This window comes from Helobdella robusta, assembly GCF_000326865.2.
Source record: "Helobdella robusta unplaced genomic scaffold HELROscaffold_65, whole genome shotgun sequence".
Taxonomy (NCBI): Eukaryota; Metazoa; Annelida; class Clitellata; order Rhynchobdellida; family Glossiphoniidae; genus Helobdella; species Helobdella robusta.
The window spans coordinates 594,432-617,554 of NW_008705364.1; the positions used below are offsets into that span (position 1 = coordinate 594,432).

At 32.7% G+C, this 23,123-nt stretch overlaps 4 protein-coding genes across 4 annotated transcripts; all 4 read right to left on the reverse strand.

The window, feature by feature from the left end:
- Positions 1-622: 622 nt before the first annotated feature.
- On the reverse strand, positions 623-4,651 carry HELRODRAFT_88518 (hypothetical protein; the record flags this gene model as incomplete). Its single annotated transcript, XM_009030078.1, has 11 exons — positions 623-791; positions 1,075-1,164; positions 1,329-1,370; positions 1,433-1,539; positions 1,947-2,051; positions 2,334-2,440; positions 2,675-2,788; positions 3,126-3,367; positions 4,007-4,181; positions 4,261-4,354; positions 4,589-4,651. Coding segments are annotated over 11 exons (1,308 nt in total), but the record flags the coding sequence as incomplete, so codon positions are not given.
- A 4,513-nt stretch (positions 4,652-9,164) lies between these two features.
- On the reverse strand, positions 9,165-12,871 carry HELRODRAFT_88624 (hypothetical protein; the record flags this gene model as incomplete). Its single annotated transcript, XM_009030088.1, has 11 exons — positions 9,165-9,301; positions 9,434-9,540; positions 9,943-10,071; positions 10,237-10,358; positions 10,627-10,719; positions 10,781-10,877; positions 10,949-11,090; positions 11,198-11,361; positions 11,548-11,674; positions 12,217-12,302; positions 12,744-12,871. 11 exons carry the CDS (start codon positions 12,869-12,871, stop codon positions 9,165-9,167), a joined length of 1,332 nt encoding a protein of 443 aa, XP_009028336.1.
- Positions 12,872-14,110: 1,239 nt separating this feature from the next.
- On the reverse strand, positions 14,111-16,551 carry HELRODRAFT_180856 (hypothetical protein; the record flags this gene model as incomplete). Its single annotated transcript, XM_009030150.1, has 8 exons — positions 14,111-14,168; positions 14,374-14,520; positions 14,699-14,907; positions 15,332-15,520; positions 15,722-15,895; positions 15,989-16,072; positions 16,220-16,339; positions 16,465-16,551. The coding sequence occupies 8 exons, from the start codon at positions 16,549-16,551 to the stop codon at positions 14,111-14,113; spliced, it is 1,068 nt and encodes a 355-aa protein (XP_009028398.1).
- Positions 16,552-19,337: 2,786 nt separating this feature from the next.
- Positions 19,338-22,258, reverse strand: HELRODRAFT_88588 (hypothetical protein; the record flags this gene model as incomplete). The annotated part of the gene is made up of 7 exons (XM_009030084.1): positions 19,338-19,442; positions 19,832-19,900; positions 20,109-20,160; positions 20,271-20,401; positions 20,528-20,590; positions 21,613-21,680; positions 22,213-22,258. The coding sequence occupies 7 exons, from the start codon at positions 22,256-22,258 to the stop codon at positions 19,338-19,340; spliced, it is 534 nt and encodes a 177-aa protein (XP_009028332.1).
- Positions 22,259-23,123: the final 865 nt, after the last annotated feature.

Below are 23,123 nucleotides of genomic sequence, written 5' to 3' on the forward strand. Positions count from 1 at the left end.
TATTCATTCCTCGTTCATTCATTCATTCATTCATTCATTCATTCATTCCGTGTGTGTTGGAAGACCATATTTATTTTATACAGTATTGTACGAATTCTACCGAATTGTTGGCATTAATCAGTTTAAAGTTCGTCTTTTCAATTTTCCATACTGGAATCTTCTGGGGATTGTTCAATCTGTTGAAAATAGAATTATCATCCAACTTCATCACGAAAATGTAATGAAACTGTTGCTATTTGAATTCATCAAAGCAGCAGATAATGCTTTATTTCAATTCTTCACAAATCATCTCCAGAACTAGTTTGGTTTCTTTGAACTAGAACTATTCATTATTGATGCCAACTATTCGGCAGAATTCATATATAATTATATATATACATAAATACATACACAAACACACACACACAAACACACACATATAATATGTTACGTGATAATAATCTCATGATTCAATTGTATTTTATTATTATTGTCTTGCCGTGTATAATGTTTGTCGTAATCATCATCATCATCATCATTGGCAAGATCTATACTATCATCATCATCTTCTTCTTCTTCTTCTTCATCATCATCATCTTCATCATCATCATCATTATCATCACCACCATCATCATCTTCCTCATCACATAAAAAACTGCGCTACACAATTAGCCACACCGATGACGACGACGATGACGTGTACAAGGGTGATGATGACGATGTTTCGTTTGCCGGAAGCACGTGACTGAATGAGGTAGATGATGATTGGCAGGCTAAATATGTACCCCAGGCCACATATCGCCCCGCAATACCTGCAAATAGTAATAACAATAATAATAATAATCATAATAGTAGTAGTAGTAGTAGTAGTAGTAGTAGTAGTAGTGGTTGTTGTTGTTGTTGTAGTAACCATCATCAACAACAACAACATTATTACCATCGTCCTTACCACCAACAACAGCATCATCATCATCAACAACGTCATAATCAACATCACCATTGTCATCATCAACATCCCCATCGTCATCATCACCATCACCACCAACAGCATCATCACCACCAACAGCATCATCATCGGCCCCACCCACCCCCAACCTTATTATACTGCCGATGTGGGGGTAGAAGATGGCGAAGAGGATACAGACGGACACCAGACACGAATTGAACATTAGGACGTGGAACAATCTTGATGATGATGATGCCGAAGTTGATCGTGATGACGATGATGATGGCGGTGAATGAAAGAATGAATGAGCGAACGAACGAACGAATGCACGGATGAACGAAAGAACGAACGAACGAATCAATCAAAACACGAATAAATTAATAAAAATGGATAATTATCTAACCCAGGGTAAACTTTCTTAAACAAAATCACCATCAACTGAGACCTAATAAAAACAATAATAATAACAATAATAACAATAATAACAATAATATTAATAATAATAACCTAAATATATAAGCCAATAATGGAAAGACGGTTGTCATCTGGATGAGTAAGAAGATTCTGCTTAAAAAAGTTAGGATGTCTGATGCTATGAAGTTGTTCAGGAGGTTCTGTCGGATGGATGGATGGATGGCTGGTTGGATGAGTGGTTTGTTGGTTGGATGGTTGATTGATTGACTGATTGATTGAATGTGAGTAAACAAGTGCGCAGTGAAAACTATAATAAGTTGGCCGGTTTGTTGGATCAATCAATCTTCGTTTTGCGTCCAGAGACCCGGTTTCCCGAAGATTGATTGATGAATAATTGTTGGATGAATGGATGAACGGATGAATTAATGAAGAAATGAATTAATGCATTAATGAATTAACGAATGATTGAATGAATGTATGAACCAACCAACCGATCACAATTAACCAATCACAGCCAACCAACCAATCACAGTTAGCCAATCACAGCCAGCCAACCAACCAACCAATCACAGCCAGCCAGCCAACCGACCGACCAATGAGAACTAACATCAGCAATGCAAGACTTATCCAGTGGAAAGGATGCATAGAAGGTGACGCCGATGAAGACGAACGTAAACATGACGCACATGTAAGCTATGGAGAGGTCTCTGGTCTGAGTTGTTGCATGGATGGATGGATGGATGAATGAATGAATGAATGAATGAATGAATGAGTGAATGAATGAACGAACGAACGAATGAATAAATAAATTGATAGATGGGTGAATGAACAAAAAGATTGATTGATTGTTAGATGGATGAAAAGACGGTAGTCTGAAAAGATTGATAAATGAATGAACGAGTAACAAAATGAATCAATCATTTATGCACTCATGCAATCCCTCAATCCTTCACTCATTCATTCATTCACTCATTCATTCATCCACCGAACGCACATTATTTTCAGGATTCTTCTGATTCTTTAGTATGGAGAGGATGGCGTTGTGTATGAAGTAAGCCAGGGACAGCATGCCGCTTAAAACGGGGAATGTCCATTTAAAATCTGAAATTTTATTTTGAAGTAATATCCATTCATTCATTCATTCATTCATTCATTCATTCATTCATTGATTCATTCATTCATTCATTCATTCATTCATTAATTCATTCATTCATTTATCCATCCATTCAATCAATCATTCATTCATTCATTCATCCATCCACCCATCCATTCAATCATTCAATCATTCATTCATTCATTCATCCATTCATGCATCTCGTCACCACTAACATGAACCGTCATGGAATGATGATGAGGAAGACGATGAGGATGAGTTGAAATCAAGGTTTAAGCCCCACCTGCAGGCCTTTATGGTGATGAAGGTAACGAGGTAGATTATCGAAATGGTACCTGTACGTTGTGTGTGTTTGTGTGTGTATACGTGTGTTTGTTAGTGTGTGTGTTATGTGTATTCACTTATTCATGCGTCCATTAACCTTTCTATCTATTTAATTAATCATTAATTGAATCATTCAGTAAAATCTGGAGATGGTCATCGGCTTGAATGGTTATTTTAAATCATTCAATCACTCTATCCATTTATCCATTATTCATTCATCAATCTATTCATTTATTCATTCATTCGTTCATCAATCTATTCATTCATTCGTTCATTCATTCATTCATTCATTCACTCACTCACTCATTCATTCATTCAATCGGTCAATCGATTAATCCCCCAACGAACCAAACGCATTAAATTTCGTGAAGAAGGTAGGAGATTTAAAATTCAAGAGCGGGAAGATGATCAGCAACAAAAACAACGGTACTGTCAGTTCTATGTTCCATATTCTGTGGTATATCATATCTTTGTTGGGATTTGTGTCGTTGCTGTTGTTGTTGATGATGACGTCATCATCATCGTTGTTGTTGTTGTTGTCATTCTGTAACCAAACAAGATTTTGTTCGTAAAATCGTTGAAGTTTAGGGCTGGGATAGTTTAAATCGTCAACAAACAAATCGTTGATGTTGTTGTTGTTGATGATGTTGTTTTTTTTGTTGTTGTTGTGATTGTAGTTGTTGATGTAGTAGTTGTTGTTGTCGCGATTAATGTTGTTGTAGATGTTGTATATCTGGAAGGATCGATTCCGTGTTGGTACCGGTACAAAGCAAATAACTGCATGACAAATATTGCTGTCGTTGTTACATTAACTCATTCATTAACTCATTCATTCACTCATTCACTCACTCATTCATTCATTCACTCAACCATTCATCTTACCATCATCTATAGAAGAGGCGTTGTTGGTAACATTGAATTCTTTGTTAACGGTTTCTGTTGGCAAGCATTTAAAAGTTGAAGTTCATTCATTCACTTTTACTATCTCGCTATCTTTTTATTCATCTATTCATTCATTCATTCGTTCATTCATTCGTTCATTCATTCGTTCATTCATTCGTTCATTCATTCGTTCATTCATTCGTTCATTCATTCATTCCATCGTTTGTTTAACATACTTAATTCTATTGACTGATACGTTGGTTTAACACGAATTTTTAAATTCATTCATTTAATTGTTTTGTTTGTTCATTCAATCATTCAATCATTAATTCGTTCATTCATTCAACCAACCATAAACAAAATCGACGCTATTGAACAAAAAATTTGACATTAATATCCAATAGACGATAGTTGCACAGGAGAGAGATAACAAAGATAATAAATAGCTGGCCCCGGCACCGAAAGATCCTAAATAGTGACGACATATCTCGGAAAAATCTAGATCTTTGGCATTTGAGAGACCTAAAATGAAATTTATTTCATTCAATTTAACTAATCAATCAATCAATCAATCAATCAATCAATCAATCAATAAACCAACCGATGTTTTTTTGAGATTTAACTATCAGATAGGCAGTGTACAGCGTCAGACCAGCCATTACTACCAATAATATTATACCAAACACAAAACCTGACTGATTGATAAATTGATTGATTGAACGAATGAATAAATGAATGAATGAATGAATGAATTTTTACACTCAATCATTCCTTCATTCATTAAGCCAGTTAGTTGGTCTGTCTTTCGTTCATTCCTTCGTACATCCATCAATTCATACGTATGCTAGTATATATATCCAACTATTCATTCATTCATTCATTCAATCATTCATTCATTCATCTTTCCCACCATCCATCCATCCACTAACTTTATCAATGCCCCAGGGAATGCTTAGTATGGAAGTTCCCATCATTGTATTCCAGATGGAGAAACTGGAAAAATAAAGACAAAATCATCATCATCACCGCCATCATCATCATCACTTTTATCATCATCATTATCATCATCACCATCAGCACCTTCCTCATTATTATTATCATCATCATCACCGTCACCATCATCATCATCATCACAACTTACATAGTAACAATACTACTCTGTTTAGCAGTGGATGCAACGGTACCACCACCACCACCCCCATCATCATCATCATCATTGTAACCATCGGTGATGACGATGACATTATCATTGCGGTTGTCATCATCACCATCATCATCAGCATTGTTACTATTACCAGGAGCAATTCTATTTTTAGGCATCAGCTGGTAGTGATGATTATGATTGCGTCAGTGATTGCCGTGTGGGATGATTTTTGGTTAGTCATTTAATGCTATCAGTGAGATACTATTCCAAATGATAATATTATTACCATTTATATTATATAACTTTATTACTGTTATAATAATTATTCATAATATTATAATTATTATTATTATCATCATTGTAATCATAACTCACTGGTTTTTTTTCATCATCATCATCGTCGTTGTTTATTGAACCATATATAAGAGGTTTTCGACTGTATGAAGATTTTTAAAATTTTATTTTATCATTCATTCATTCATTCATTCACTCACTCACTCATACATTTATTATACAAGCTTACATAATGCTAATAATGGGTGCATTCCTATTGACATGATCATCATCATCACTACCATCGTCATGACGACGCTGATTAGTAATTTCATTATTCTCAGATCTAAAAATGTAATTGTTTAAAATATAATTAAATGAATAAATAAATAATTAAACAACTAATAACTGGTTGATAGATTTGTTGACTAAATGAAATAATTTGGTGTTTGATTGATTGGTTGGCTGGTAAGACCTTAGATTAGATAGGCACTGATTTTGAACAAAAAAAAAGAAAACTGTAATGAAATGTCAGTTTAGTTAGTTAGTTTTATCGTCAGCCAGTGAAATTAGTTCATGATCAACAAATCTTTGGCCAGCCACCAATAGCAAGTTAACTAGAATGTGTAATAATGTAACAAAATCATCGGTTTTACGAAAATTTTTTAAATAAACTCGTAAAAATGACAAATCGTTAATTTTTTGAAAATAAATTTTCATAAATTTTTGAAAAAATTTGCCTTCGATTTCCTAATAATCCGATTTTTTCGTTACAGTCAACTTGCATGATGATCAAACAAAATATAAAATTTATATAAAATAGATTAAAATTAAATCTGCAAAAATATAAGACTGAACTCTAAAAATTTAAATAGAAAAATTTGATAAAAATCGCAATAATCGCGGATAAATTAGGCAATAAAGAGCGATTTCCTATTTTAATTTTTTATTTACATTAAACATATGACCAGTGTGTAAAAGGTAATTTAAGTTTAAATTGTAAATTAAAAGGTAACTTAGGTTCAAAAAACCAAATCCGCGTTCGATTTACATACATGCATACACCAACATGAAAATTAAGATATATACACACACATCAACACACACACATACAGACGCATACGTACACACACAACACACAAAGACACACACACATACATGCAATTCTATTCAATTATAACAAACCAAATTTTGATTTTATAAATTGTTTTTAATCAAAAAAACAAACAAAAAATCATTTTCATAAGTGCAAACACAAAGAAATCGACATTTAACTAAAAATTCACTCACATTATTACATACGTGTGTGTGTACACATTTTTGCGGGGAGATGAAACCATTTACCATTCTTACTATTATCATTAATTCATTGTTAATATTAATACTTACGATTATTATTGTGAAAAAGATGTAACAAACAAATGGACGAACAAACAAACAAACGAACGAATGAATGAACGAGCGAATGAAGGAGCGACTGAATGAATGAATGAATGAATGAACGAATGAATGAATCAGAAAAAAAAACAGTCAATTCTCATAAAGGTAAAGAAACAAGATAGAAGGAATATAAACCGTAGTAGAAAAACAACATCAAAAAATAACAATAATAACCTAAAGGAAACTAATTAAAATCTAATTAAAACAACAAGTAATTAATCAAAAATAATCAAAAAAGACATTTATAAACTAACAAGAGAGTAATAAAACACTACCACACGAACATTCCTATAACATTTAACACAGTGATAGAGACTGTACGTTTTCAGAATTATTAATACAACCTGAGTTCACTGATTATTAAAAAGTGCAATACAAATATATATATATATATATATATATATATATATACACGCAATCAAGGTGTATGCATATGCGTAGCGTGTTTGACACGTATGTGTGTGTGCGTGTGTGTGGTGTGTGTAAATATTAACATACGTATTAGCAAACAAACGAATGAACGAGAGACAAACGAACAAGAGATGAACTGAACCATGTATCTTCATTCAATGTTTGTGAACTGATCAAACGCCGATAACCAAGGGTCAAAAGTTCTTTCCTACCATTCCATTTTTCAACATTTTTTTTTAATATTTCAATTTTTTTGTATTTAATTTTACGGGAGAAAAAAAAGACGAAAAAAAAGCAAAGAAAATAAACTAAAAACTTTAAATAAACAAGTAAACAACTATCAAGAACAAACGAACGAACGGACGAGTAAACGAACAAACAAACAATCAAACAAATGAATAAATAATTAATTAATTAATCAGTTAAATAAATAATTCTGTCTGAAAAATGGAAATATCAGGTTTTACTTTTCTAAATAACAATGTACCATGAAGAAGTAATACAAATTATATAAATATATATATATATATATATGTGTGTGTGTGTGTGTGTGTGTGTGTGTGTGTGCGTGTGCGCGCCTATACTACCTTCAAAAACAATATATACACGGTCATATAAAGGAATAATTGTATGTATATATGGGGTTGTGGAAAAACAAAGGAAAATAATACACACATAAGTACATATATAAACGTAAAAACACACACACAGACACGCACACACATACACACATGCAGACAGAGGGACAGACAGACAGACATAACGTGTACAATATCAATACAAATGTACACACATAGAAATACATTTGAAATACAGGGAAAAAAATCCATCCGCAAATGCACAAGTAAGACAGATATACAAGCTGTTTGTGAATTGTATTAACTCAGATAATACCATGTACACATACAAACATACACACCACACACACTCACACAGACACATAAACACAAACAAACATTCAACGCATATACACGTATGTATATATAAATTCCTATAATCAATTGAGCTATTATTATAATAAGGTTAACAAAATTGTAAATGTTATGTATGTATGTAGGTATGTATGTATGAATTTATGCTTGTTTGTTTGTTTGTATGTATGTATGTATGTATGCATGTATGTATGTATGTATGTATGTATGTATGCATGCATGCATGTTTGTATGTATGTATGACAGCAAACATGTGACAGTGATAAGGACGATGGCATTTATAAATAGATTTAAATTAATATACTACTACTCTAATGGTCGATGATAATTAGTCCCTGATATAACATTAAGATACATTTGTGTGTGTGTGTGTGTGTGTGTGTGCGTATGTGAGTGTGTGTTTGAGTAAAATAAATTCAATGAAAATAAAATTTAAAAACTGTTATGGTAATGATGCTTTAAGGAGATTAATGGTAACAATAGCAAAAATAACAATAATAACAATAATAATAATAACAACGAATACAAGCCAAATGAAAAATAATTTAGTTAATATTACATGCGTGTAGCAGATACTGTTATCATCATCATCATCACAAACAACATCATCACCATCACAAACGGCATCATCACCACAAACATCATCATCATCACAAACACCATCACCACCATCCTCACATCGTCACGATCATCATCATCATCTCTTGACAAATTTACTGAGATCAAAACTTCGATTCTTCTTCCTCAATATAGGACTCAACAGCAATGCGGCTGATGATGATGATGCCGACGACGATGATGATGATGATATGGAGGATGATGATGACGACGACGACGAGGACGCCGCTGCTGACGTGTCCACTTCGTAACAGGGTTTGCCTGTCAGCTCGTCTCTAACTTCAACCTGTTTGAAATATTTATTGACAGCGTTATTAACTATCCTTCATTATTTTGATTGATCAGATAGATAGATAGATAGATAGATAGATAGATAGATAGATAGATAGATAGATAATATAATATGGTTATAATAAATCATAGAAAATAATGATAATATGAATTATAGCCAACGTATTTGACTGCAACTATGTAGTCGATATCCCTGAGAAGAATTTTGTGGTTGATTCTTGGCGGAATCGGCTGGATCTTCATGTTCTGTTCAGTCGATTGGTTCGTCTAATTAATTAACTAATTAATTAAATGAACCGATAGATAAACGATTGGACTAACGAATTCTTTGAATAATTAAAGTAAATATCGCGGATCTTCTACCAATCGACTAATCAATTACCTCCACCTAAACAATCAACCACTCAACCACCGATCAGCAACCATCCTCCAGTCAACCTCCTTATCTCTGGACCACACCCTCAGGCAAGGCAACATGGCTTTCAGACTCTCTATCAGGTACTTCGGTAGCCTCTGATTTCTTTCCAGAAGGTCTGTGTGAGTTATGATGATGATGCCGTCGGTTGTGATGGTGACGATGGAGTCGTCCGAGTAATAAACGACTATCACCATCATCATCATCACCTTCATTATCATCATCACCACGATGGCCCAGAGATACTGACCTTTAACCTTGGAGGTCAAACTCGAGGCAACGAACCAATGCAGAGGTTCGAAGTTAGGGAAGAGATATTTGTTGGGCGCCAGGATTCGCTTCTCAAGATTGTAAATTCTGTACGTTTTTGTGTATGTACGCAACCAATCAAACAACCAACCAATTAATCAATCAATCACCCGATCGTCTACCATCAAAAAAAGAAAATTCAAACATACAACTGCAGATCAGTTATAATAATGATGATCGAATGAATGAACGAACAAACGAACGAACGGCTGAATAAATGTGCGAACGAACGAATCAACGAATGAACAAACAAGATTCCTTGGGAGATCTAAACAAGTTGATAAACGAACGAACGAACGCATGAACATATTGCAACGATATCTCAATGTTGAAGCGGTATAAAAAATCTAGCGCAAAAAACTAAACTCATTGGGAGTCTAGACGAAATGATGGTGAATGAACGTACGAACGAACGAACGAAAAAAAGAAAGAAAGAACGCCTGAACATACTGCAACTGTATATCAGTGTTGAAACTGTTTAAAAAATTTCCTCCAAAGACTAATGATTCTTTGGGCGTCCAGACGGCGTGAATCCATCCAGATGGTAGAAACACGGTCTCACCCTGCTTTATCTTTACCCTGGCAGTTGAAAAAATTAATTATTTTTAATAATAATAATTATTATTATTATTGCTATGGTAGCTACTACTCATTATTTTATCAAGTGTGAATGGCGTTTTGATACGATAGCTAGAGACAATAACACGAATGATAGCCGCCCCAGTGAAGGGACGAAACTCTAACTGGTAACATTCAGTAACAATATCAGCAAAAAAGGTCATGGGCTGTTCAGAAGATTTCATCCACGTTTCGAACTCCGCCAAATTGCTCGGGGTTGGTTTGATTAGGTAGAAAATTTTCTCGCCCTTTATTACAAAATATTATTCAAGTTTTCAAAAATTTGGAACCTTTTAACAATTGGATTTACATGCCCAACAAAAAAAAGACACTCTATACACTATAAATCATTTTAAAAAATAATTTAGAGCCATTATAAAATGGAAATAAGCTAGATATCGAACGCTTATTGATACTCAACATTATCTAATAAAAAAGAGAACCATTTAGGAATTGAAATTAGATAGATGTTCAACATTCATTGGTGTACTAATTAAAATATAATAGCCAACTAACTCTAACTACGTGGTACCAAACTGAGGTTCCACCAAAATCAATATGGAAGTCTGTGTAACTATCTTCTACACTCATCAAACAATATTTCTGGACCTGTTGGTGACACACATACATACACACGCACGCAAACACAAACACGCGCAATCACACATACCTCAGGTTTAAGATACATTGTTTCGTCATTGGGCCACATATTTGTAACCCAGCTAACGTCGAAGACAATTTGTGGTGGTGTGACTAATTCTGATAACCTTAAATTATAACAATAATAATAATAACAAAAATAGTAATAATAATAAAAAACAAAAGTATAATTACTAACTTGGAATTACTAAATTCAAGACTCAGTAGATTTAGTATCTTTTTCTTACTCTGGTTGGTGAAATAATTTGTCCACTCTCTCAAGAACATTCTATGGTCTTCTTGCCTGGCCACATCTATTACACTAATTTCTTGCATAGGTCCTAATAAGTATGTGTGTGCGTGTGTGTGTGTGAGTGTATGCATGTGTGTGAGTCTGCGTCCCCAGTATCATTATCAACTAACCAAACAAACGAACAAACAGACTAACCAACAAGATCTTCGACAGCTTGAGCAGAAAAATTGGTTGGAGGAGTCTGAAGATGTAGGCCATCAGTCGAAGTGGAGAGGATTGGGTTGTCAAAAGAATGTTTCTCCAAATAATCAAATGTCAACTCAGAGCCATGTAATGATATGACCGGTATGTCTTCTGCACTGTATCATTGCATGTTTGTATGTGTGTGTGTGTGTGTGTGCATGTGTGTCTGCGTTGATGTGTGTGTATTTCTCTGTGTGTGTATTTCTCTGTGTGTGTGCATGTATGTCTCTGCTGATATGTGTGTGTATATGTGTGCCTATATTTGTACGTGGGTGTGGTTAAAAAACATCAAGAGAAAAAACCTTAAAAATTTCCTAGTTTTTAACTTTTCCATAAACTTTTTTGAACCGGTTCTCACGTTCTTTGGTAGAATGGACAACATTTTCACAATGAGAAAATAAAAAAATATTGTACATTTCAACTTTAACCCTAATTTCAAGTAATTTATGAAAAAAAAATTGTCAAAAATAAAATAAATTTAGCTCTAATTTCATTTTTAAATGATGCTTTAATTAATTTATATAAGAAAAACTATTTTTAAAATAGTTTAAAATAGAGAGAAAGAGAGAGAGAGGAGAGAGAGAGAGAGAGAGAGAGAGAGAGAGAGAGAGAGAGAGAACAGACCTGATATTGTGCTGTGCATGTTTCAGAGTCTAAATCAAGGCAAGCTATAAATCTTTTTTTCACTATTTTAAAGTAAAAAAAATATATAATTAAGCCATATAAAAATCTAATTTTGAAAAAACAAAACCACCATATAATAATATAGCATACAGTTTATTTAATAATATAGTAAAACATTTTATAATAAAACTGAATAATATACCTAGTACATTTGTTAGCAAATATTATATACAAAAAACTTACACTAAGTATATTCCATACACAATGATATATACATTATCATTAAAATAAATTAATGTAAATAGTAATTGTAAAATATATAACTGATAGCACATTTATTCACTAACATATTAAGGGGCCATGTGTTTCTTTGCATTTTGGACAGTGATATTGGTCAATGTAGGCTGAGTTCTCTTCAGTTATTAGTACACATCTTTAGGAGAGGAATAATGATAAATAAAAAAAAATTTTAATTTAAATGTCTCTTTTTCAACATTCATTCATTTATCCACCAAGTTTTACAAGTAATAGAATTACATAAAAGCAACAGCTGGCGGCGACTTTATTCTATATATATATAATACTTAAAAAGTTTTCAAGTTGAAAACTATTGAACCGCTTGCAGATTTCAATTACACTTCCCAGGCCAGTTAAATGTGTATTGTGCAAAATTTGAAAATAACATAACGTAAAACTAAAAATTAACTTTAAAAATATTTTACCGTCTGCATTTTCAATGAAATAAATTATAAAATTATAACATTCATTAATTTTAAAGCATGCATTTAATTTTTTAAAACAGACGTCGAACAAATAAAAAAAGCAGTGGTGCAGGCGAAAATTAGGCAAACTCGTAGAACACGGCCGGACTAACTTTCCGTGAAACCAATTATTGCAAATGGAACATTCAATCATAAATTCTCCTTCCTGGTAGGGTTTTTCGCAAATGCAATAATTTTTTCCGACAAATATTTTTTCCCCAACCACGGCGTGAGTCGCCATTTCTTTTCGGCCTTGGCCTACATATGTTTTTTTAGAGATGGACGAATACATTTGTTTGTTTTATCTTTCGTAGAAGTTTACTTTTAAATAAAATAAAAATTGTCATGTACATACCATCAGCTATCTCAAACTCACACATGATGCAAACAGAACTTCTGTGAAAAACCTTTCAAATTTTAAAAGAATTAATTTTATAGAATAAGACCCTCTACTTTAAAGAATAAGAACCTCAAGATGTTGAACCCAACAGATCGGTTAAACAAAAGGAGGTTTCTTTATTTCTCACTCATCACCACATTCAATGAAATTTCAAGGGAAAAAGAGTATAATGGAACAAAAAACAGAACGACGTTAATAACATTGTAAAAACACACACACACACACACACACACACACACACACACACACACACACGAACAAACACGCGAACACACACAAACACTTCAAAGTATGCAGTAGCCAATGTTAATGAGAACATTGATAACAAGCTTGAAAGAAGTTCATGAATGATTAGTGAAAAATTAAAAAACAACGCCAGACATGAAAATAATATAATATGATAATATTAAACGATTATATGTCCTACCTCCTATATGTAACGTCCTACCTCGGGGAACCGGGTCTCTGGACGCAAAACGAAGACGAAGATTGATTGATTGATTGATTAAACAATTATATGTACCACACACATGCATTAATCGTCTACAGTTGGAAAATAACTAATATAAAACACAATTTTGAGAAAAATTATCAATGATAGAAAACATCTGTAACATTATAAAATCTACACTACACAAGATAACCATTCATCGGAGAAAACAAACCAACACACAAACAAACAAAATAATAATGTACCTGTATAAAATCGAAACAAAACTGCAAATAAACGAATGAACAAGTTGGATGAACCAGTGAATTAAACTTTCTGAAAAATACCAAAAAACACGTCCAAACATGACAAATATTTAACATAAAAAAAAGAACGGATAAATGAATGAATGACTGAATAAATAAATAAATGAATGAATGAATGCAATAAACGAATAAACGAATGAATGGATGAACGTATGATTGAACGAGCGAACGAACAAATGAATATAAAAACCAGATCACACAAAGAACTAACAATAATTACTTAACTTATTCCTCAATAAATATATATTAATTTTTTCCTTAATTTCTCTAATTAGGTAGACAAACAGAGGAAAAATGCGACTAGAGCGGCACCTATGCATGCAATCACTGGTCCTCTGGTTTGTTGAATGGTGTAAATACTTCATTCAGCTGTTGGGTCACCCTGGAAAGAGGTTGGGGGTTAGGGTTGACATGAATTGCTGTAAAACAAAAACTGAATATCATTGTAATCAAAACACTTAAAATTAATATTAATAATTCGTAAATAAAGGTACACACACACAGATACACACACACAGATACATACACAGACATGCACACAGACACGCACACAAACAAATGGATAAGCAGAAATAAAGACATACAACCTAATAAATGTAGTACGCTTGCTCAGTTCTTTCAATTTAGAAGCCCCAACGTAAGTGCAGGTGGATCTCACCCCACCCAAAATATCGATAAGGGTCTTCTCTATGGGTCCCCTATACTCTATTTCTACGACCTTGCCCTCTGAGGCCCTGGTGAAGATGATGATGATGATGGCGATGAAGATGGTGAATATGATGATGAGGATTGCGTCCACCAATACAACATTTAAGTGTATCATCATAGTTCCCCTAATCACTAATAGCATCGCTATAAAATTGACATCTCCCCACAAAAAAAATATTAAACCCAACCCCACGCAAAAAAAACCTGTAATCCAGTAAATCCTTATTCTCACTATACTTATTCATAGCAACTTTTGAAGCCATTCCATAAAATTGTTTAAATTTTTTCTTGCCCTTGGTGACAAGTTCACCTCCGGATTCATCATGCCCTGCCAACATTCCTCCTAACATTACAAAATCTGCCCCAGCCCCAAAAGCCTTTGATACGTCACCAGGGCATGTACAGCCACCATCCTTGAATGTGATTGATTCAAGTTGAGTGTGAGTTGGTTCATTTTGATTGGTCGGTTGTGTGTGTGTTTGTGCGTGTGTGTGTGCGCGCGCGCATGTTTGATTGATTGTGATTAGTTGGTTGTTAATTTTTATTGTCAAGTTGTGTGTGAAAAGCAGGCTCAATTGGCTGGTAATTAATTAATTAAACTTGATTGGTTGTGCATGGCTAATTGTGATTTGTTATATGATTGGCTGGTTATTAATTAATTAAATGTGATTGGTTGTGCATGGCTAATTGTGATTTGTTATACATGATTAATAACCCTTAACAACAACAAAAATTTTTCCCTGGCAAACCTAGAAAACAACAATCGTACAAAGAAATGACCCACAAAAAATGAACCCCAAAAAAGAAACAGCCTCGAAAAGAAACAAACAGACGAACAGAAATAATATGCCCTCCCAATCCGTGGGCAGCATCGGCGCACTCCAGAACGGCACTCAACTGAGGATACCCCACCCCAGTTTTCTTCCTGGTGGTGCAAACGGACCCCGGACCGATCCCGATTTTGATGATGTCAGCTCCTGAAATTATCAATTCTTCCACCATTTCACAGGTTACTACGTTTCCTGCCTGGGTTGTTTTTTGTTTTCATTTTTTTTTTGTATACTCCATTTTAATTCGATTTTGCAAAAACTAATGTCTAAACTGTTTAAACTTTTGAAATTGAACTAACGTTAAATTTTCATAGAAATATTTTTTACCATCATAATGCAAAACGAAACAAATAATAATTGTAACAACAAACAAAATATAGCACGAATGCACACAAACCATGATGGTATGGCCAGGAAACTGTTCACGAACATTCCTAACAAATTTAACAAAATGTTCAGAGTAGCCATTAGCAACATCGAGGCAGATGTACATTAGCTCAGGGACAGCTTTTATAATTTGTTTCAACTTCTCCAGGTCACTATCCTTCATGCCTGAACTGACTGCTACGTGCTGAAATTTTAGTAAATTAATCTAAAATGAATTTATTTCTATTAAGATTAGTTTATGCGACAGATGAGATGGGAAAGATTTTAGCTTACTCACAGGCAAGGCACTTGGGTTTTTAGCAGCAAAGTCTTTCCATTCTTCGACAGAATAATACTTGTGTACAGCAGTGAAGACTTTGAACTAAACAAAATATTTCAACTTATTATTTGTGTTTTAAATACACTCTACCAACAACTAACTTAAGTTCATTGTATTAATTAATATTAACATTAAATCAAATGCAATAAAATTTAAAAAAAACGGTTTTAAAATATATATTGTGCATACCTTAGATAGCACCTTTGCAACTTCAAAGGTCCCAACAGTGTCCATATTGGAGGCCATAACTGGAACCCCTTCATATTTCATTTTAGAATTTCTAAAGATATATTCTCTGGTCAAATCAACCTACAAACACGCGGAAAATGCAACATAATAAACGGTAAATACAATTATAAAATTAATAATTATAATAAACGTAATTAAAGTGAATAATTTACAGTGGAAAATAAGAATAAGATGACTAAACTGACGTCTGCCCGACTAGCAATGGTACTTCTTTTGGGTCTGAACAGAACGTCTTTAAAATCAAGTTTTACGTCCGTATCGAGTCGCGGCATTTTAAGAAATAGTTACTGACTAATAAACAATTTAATTTTTAATCTAAATTACTAAATAAATTTTAATTTTTGTTACTAATTCTACTAAAATTAGAAAAAAATTCGATCTTCAGACGGCCGCTAGCAACTTTTATAAAACATTAAAAAGTGGATTTAAATAAAAAAAAAATTTTATTTTTAAATTTTTTTCATTTTTCTTGATGAGATAGAATGGAGAACTTATGAAAAATAATAACCTAATGGCCAAAACTTCAATAGAATTTTACTAAATTTGTCATTTTCGTTAAAAAAAACTACCTCCGAATAGGCTTTAGATCAGGTTTTGGCTTGAATTTACAAGTTATTAAAAAGGCTTCTATTTAAATAAAAATTTATATATATATAAATATAAATGTGTTTGTAAGTGTATGAATGTATATATGTTCATATAAATGTGATCTAAACCACAAATACATACACAAACATACATAGATCCATACATATATACATACATAGATACATTTATACAAACACACACACACATACATATATACATACAAACAAACAAACAAACACATGTAGAAAGACACATACAGTCCGTGCCTGGCTGCAAAATTTTCTTAAATTTAGAACATGATACACGCAGGTAGAAGGATAAAAGAAGTTGAAGTTAAAAAAATCCTAATTAGTGAAGATTAAAGCCGTGGAGCAGGAAAAGGGTGGGGCCAAATCTATTTATAGAAATTCTATCTAAGTTATATTTATATATTGAGATGATTAAAAAAATAGCGACTATAAATACAAAAGAAAAAAAAAACTGTATCTAAAAATAAACATCATTTTCATAGCATGACATAAGGCTATTTCATTTAAATACCAAAGGTAATGATGATAGGTAGGCAGGTATATATGTTTGTTTGTATGTGTGTATGTACGTATGTTTGTATGTGTGTGTCTTTGTGTGTGTGTGTGTGTGAGTGTATGTGTGTTTAATGATACAACTCAAACATATTTTATAAATATACGCACATGTTAAGTTTATGAAAAGTCATATTTCTGTTTTACATGGTATTTTTACTAACGAAAAATGCATTGATTTCAATTACTCTTGAATGGTTACTATCAAAAAGTTATATACACACATACATATCTGCGTGTGCGTGTGTCTGTATGTGTATCTGTATGTGTGTCTGTATGTACAAATATGAAACAAAAAACAATAAGAGATAGTTATAAGCCAATTATTGCTGATTGATAACAAGAAGATAATTAAATTAAACTAAATTAAATAGAAATGATGAAAGGAAAAATATTTATATAGCAAAAATAAAACTTAAACTAAAAAAAAGAAAGAAAAAAAATCTTAAAAACGCAATAAGAGTAGTGAGAATGAACAAGGCACAATTCTTGAAGCGGACATGCATCATCATTGCTACCATACATCCAAGCACTCTTGAGTTAAAATTAAATTACAGTTAAATAACGACAATAATAATAATAATAATAATAATAATTATTATTATTACTACTATTATTACTATTATTATAATAATAATACTAATTTATCAGAAATACTTTTCTCAAATCGTCAAAATTATATAAAAAAAGAGGCGTTAATATCCTACATTAAAATTTAAACACACACACACACACAAGCACACACACACAAACACACACACGTAAATAGGAAATCCTTTTTGGGCAATCATTTTTCTTAACTTCTTGGCGCCAAAAATGTTATTTATGTACATACATACATACATACATACATACATACATACATACATACATACATACAAACAAACAAACATGCATACATACATACACACGTACATACATGCATACAAACAAACAAACAAACATACTAATTTATACATTTTAAAATAATTTACAAATAAATAAAAGCATTTTATAAGGCATACATATTTATAAAAAAACCACAATAAATTATAAAAGACATTGCACTTAACGATAAGAATATATATATATATATATATATATATATATATACATATATATATATATATATATATATATACATATACAATAGCTCTAATATATATATATATATATACAATAGCTTATATATACTACTGCTATATATATATATATATATATATGTATGGTGTTTGATTATATGTTTATTTGAAGAGCGTTTTGAATTTTTTTTAACAAGTTTATTTCATGTAACGCTTAAAAAAAATATGAAAAAGAGGGCCCTAAAAAAGTAAGAATGCAATTTCCCAATAAAGATAATAATAATAATAATAATATTAGTAATAATCATAATAATTATCAAAACCATACTTATATAATTATTTTTTTATTAATTTATATAAAAGTTTCTTCAAATTTGAACCTATACGTGTATACTACTACTGCTAATTATACCTCATCTACTACTACTACTACAACTACCACTACTACTTCTATTACTACTACTACTATTACTACTGCTACTACTACTAATACTACTACTATGTCGCTACAACTTCTAAAATAATAATAACGATAATAATAGTATTAATAATAATGACTAGACCAGACATATTTAAACATAATCAATACACTTCGAAACATCACGTAATAAGAACAAGAACATGTATCAAGTATTGAGTGTATGTATGTATGTATGTATGTATGTATGTATGTATGTATGTATGTTTGTTTGTTTGTTTGTTTGTGTGTATGTATGCATGTGTTTATATATAAGTGTTATGTTTGTATTACTAAGTTTATATGTCAATTCAAGTATGTATGTATTGTGTGTGTGAATGTGTGTGTGTGTGAGTGTGTGTATGTTTGTTTTAAGATGGCTTCCTCTTATTGTAGCACATCTTACAGAAAATGGTATCTTCATTGAGGGGGTAACAGCCTGAATCAGACCCTGTTCCTAATTTTTTCTTGCAGTCCTGATGGAATATAATGATTATTGATACAACCATTATTATTTATATGTATCTATTCATTCATTCATTCATTCATTCATTCATTCATTCATTCATTCATTCATCCATTCATTCATCCATTCACTCGTTCATTTTTTGCGTTCATTCATCTATTTATTATACGTCATGATGTCAATTTTAAAAAGTCACACAACACACATCCATACAGACATTCATTCACTCCCCTCAATCCATAAATCCATTCCCATTCAATTATTTATTCATTCATTCATTCATGCATTCATTCATTACATAACCCATTCATTTATTCATTCATTCATTCAATCATTCATTCATTCATTCATTACATAACCAATTATACAAAGACAATTGAAACTGGCATCACAACTAACACTACAGGCAAGGCAGTCAGCATGATAACTCTTGTTCATCACCATCACTTTACCAACCTCATTGCTTCCCTGTGTGTGTGTGTGTGTATGTGTGTGTGTGTGCGCGTGTGTATGTATGTAAGTAGGTGAATGTTTATGTATGTGTTTGTTTGTGTGTTTGTGTGTTTGCGTGTTTGTGTGTTTGTTTGTGTCTTTGTTTGTTTGTGTCTATGTTTGTTACGACTGATAATTATAACAAATGATAAATGGTTAGTGCCACTGTGAGGAAAGAACATACGTCTGCTGGTTTGATTAGTCTCTTGCAGGCAGCACATTCCATCGAGTGAATCCTGAAAAATATACAAGGAAGCAATAATTATATTCATAATTATCAGTAAAAATTATATTATTAATAATAATAATTATTATTATTAATTATAACTAAAAGGAAAAAACTTACTTATAGTAATCATCAACACAGAGGAGGGTATTTTTAGAATCGATGATAAAATTTTGATCCTGAAGTGATGATTGGCACTGACTACACTTGAAACAGCCCGTGTGGTAGGCGTGGCCTGCAGCCTGGACTACCTAATTAGCATAATTTATGCGAAGACGTATAGTAATTTGCATAAATTTTAAAAAGATGAAAACAAATGTATGCAAATTTGCATAATTTAGGCTAATTAACATAAATTATTATAATGAGGTGCCAACCACGTCGAGAATGAGGCGACTGCAGGCCTTGCAAACTTCGGACAACTGTTTGTAGCCTGATTTCTGTGATAGTGATGATGATGATTGCGATGATGATGATGATGATGTTGTGATGATGTGACGACGATGATGATGATGATGGATGGTGATAATATGGAACACAGCAAATAAACAAAATCAACAACAACAACAAATTATCAAGTAGAGACAACAAAAGATAGTAAAATAAAACTATTAAGCCATGCAATAACCCGCACGCATGCATGCATGTAGAATGTGTTGAAATGGAATTAAATGAAAAAACAGAAAACAAACAAACAAACAGACGAACAAACAAACAAAGAGACAGATAGACCGACAGACAGACAAACAAACTAGAACAATAATAACAATGATCAACTTGTAATTAGATGATTTTTAAAAATAGCTTCAACAAACATTGTAGGATATTAGATGGTAAAATACGCGCACACACACACACAGAGACACACACACAGAGAGACGCACACACAGAGACACACACACACATACACACACACACATACTTACACACACATACTTACACATACATACGTACAAACATACACATATATACAAACAAAAACCTGTTTATAACAAGAATAATAACAAGCAGAGTAGTTGAGAGGTTAAATAGAGGACAGACTTTATAATAATAATAATTATTATTATTATTATTATTAAAAATTAACACAAACTAAACACACATACACGCACGCACACAAATAAATAAATGAAATTAAACTGGATAATGTAATAAGTAAACATTGATATGTATATAGTTAATCCATTGTTTTAATCAGAAAATCGTACATGGAGATTATGATGATGATGATGATGATGGTGATGATGACGGTGGCGGTGATGATAATGATATAAATATATTTGTATATTTTTGTAAAATTGTCTATGATGTATCTAGAGGTATGAATGTGATGTGACTACAAACAACAACAACAACTTCAACAACATCAACAACAACAACCTCAGCAACAACAACAACTTCAACATCAACAACAACAACATCAACAACAACAACCTCAACAACAACAACAACAATAACAGACCTTATAATCTTCTTCACAGTATATGGTTCCTTTCACGTCATAAAATACTTTCCCCCTCAACGATTTGTCTGATTATTATTATAGTTATTATAATTTTTATTATATTCATAATAATTATTACTTCTAGCTGTTTATTACGCCCGTCTAAAAACTAAAAAAAACTATTGGACTATGGAGTGATTATTATGTGTAGACTTTTTATCTACATACATACAAACAAACATACAAACAAACAAACAAACAAACAAACAAACAAACAAACAAACAAACAAACAAACAAACAAACAAACAAACAAACAAACAAACACATACATACATATACAAACATACATACAAAAACACAAATAAACACACATACATATATACATACCTATATACATACAAACAAATAAACATGCACAGACAAACGGACAATCAAATATATCATGTCTCTTTCAAGCATGCATGTATATATGTATGTATGTGTGTGTGTATGTATGTATGTGTTTGTGTGTATGTATGTGTGTGTGTGTGTGTGTGTGTACGTGTGTGTGTGTGTGTGTGTGTGTGTGTATGTGTGCACGTGTGTGTGTCTGTGCGAGTGTGTATTTACATACTAACTGCATATAGAACAGTAGAAGCATGAGGTATGGTACAACTTGCCCATAGCCTTGCATCCATCTGCTATGAAAACATCCTTCGTACACTTGTTACACAGGCCTGGATCAACGATCGCAACTTGTCAATCATTATACAACATCACCGATAGGAATGACAACCACAGCAACAACAACTACAACAACATCAGCAACAGCAATAACAAACCAAACAACTTCAATTCTTCTTCATCTTTTGCCACCAAACTCTTACCAGCGAGAGCAGAAGCATCTTTCCCTAATTCATCCGACAATTTCTCAACCACGGGTGGGGTACTGATGTCTGGTTTCCCTAGTTCATCAAAGACTTGAGGCTTTTTAATGGGTACTTGAGAAGGAGCAACTGAAGATATGAGCAAAAATATTATAGATATGTCAATGAGAAAATAATAAAATGAAAAATGACATTGAAACTATTGAAAAACATGATGGCAAAGCATTACTTTCAGCGTTGGGTGGGCTTGGAACAGCAGACTTATTCAAAGTCGATGGAGTCCCGACGATCGTTTTGGGAGGAACTGCCCCCGGCATTCCAGTCATCCTCATCTCATCTTCCAACTGTTTTGTCAGTGCTGCTAACTTTTCCTCAGCCTCCGACGACGATGTCGGAGTTGTTGATTTTTTGTGAGTGATGATGGGTATGGAGATGCGATTTGGTTTAACTTGTATGTGCTGCTGCTGCTGTTGGCTACCTGTCTGTTGCTGCTGCTGATCTGGAGTGCTTGTTTTTGAAACGAGATTGATTGGGATCTTGTAGATGACCGATGATTTGTTTGATCTGGCTGCTGGGTCGACATCTCTGCCCTCAATTTTGATGGGTATGTTGTGAACCTTTGACCTCTCCCTCCCCAGCGTACCACCCCCACCACTCGTTCC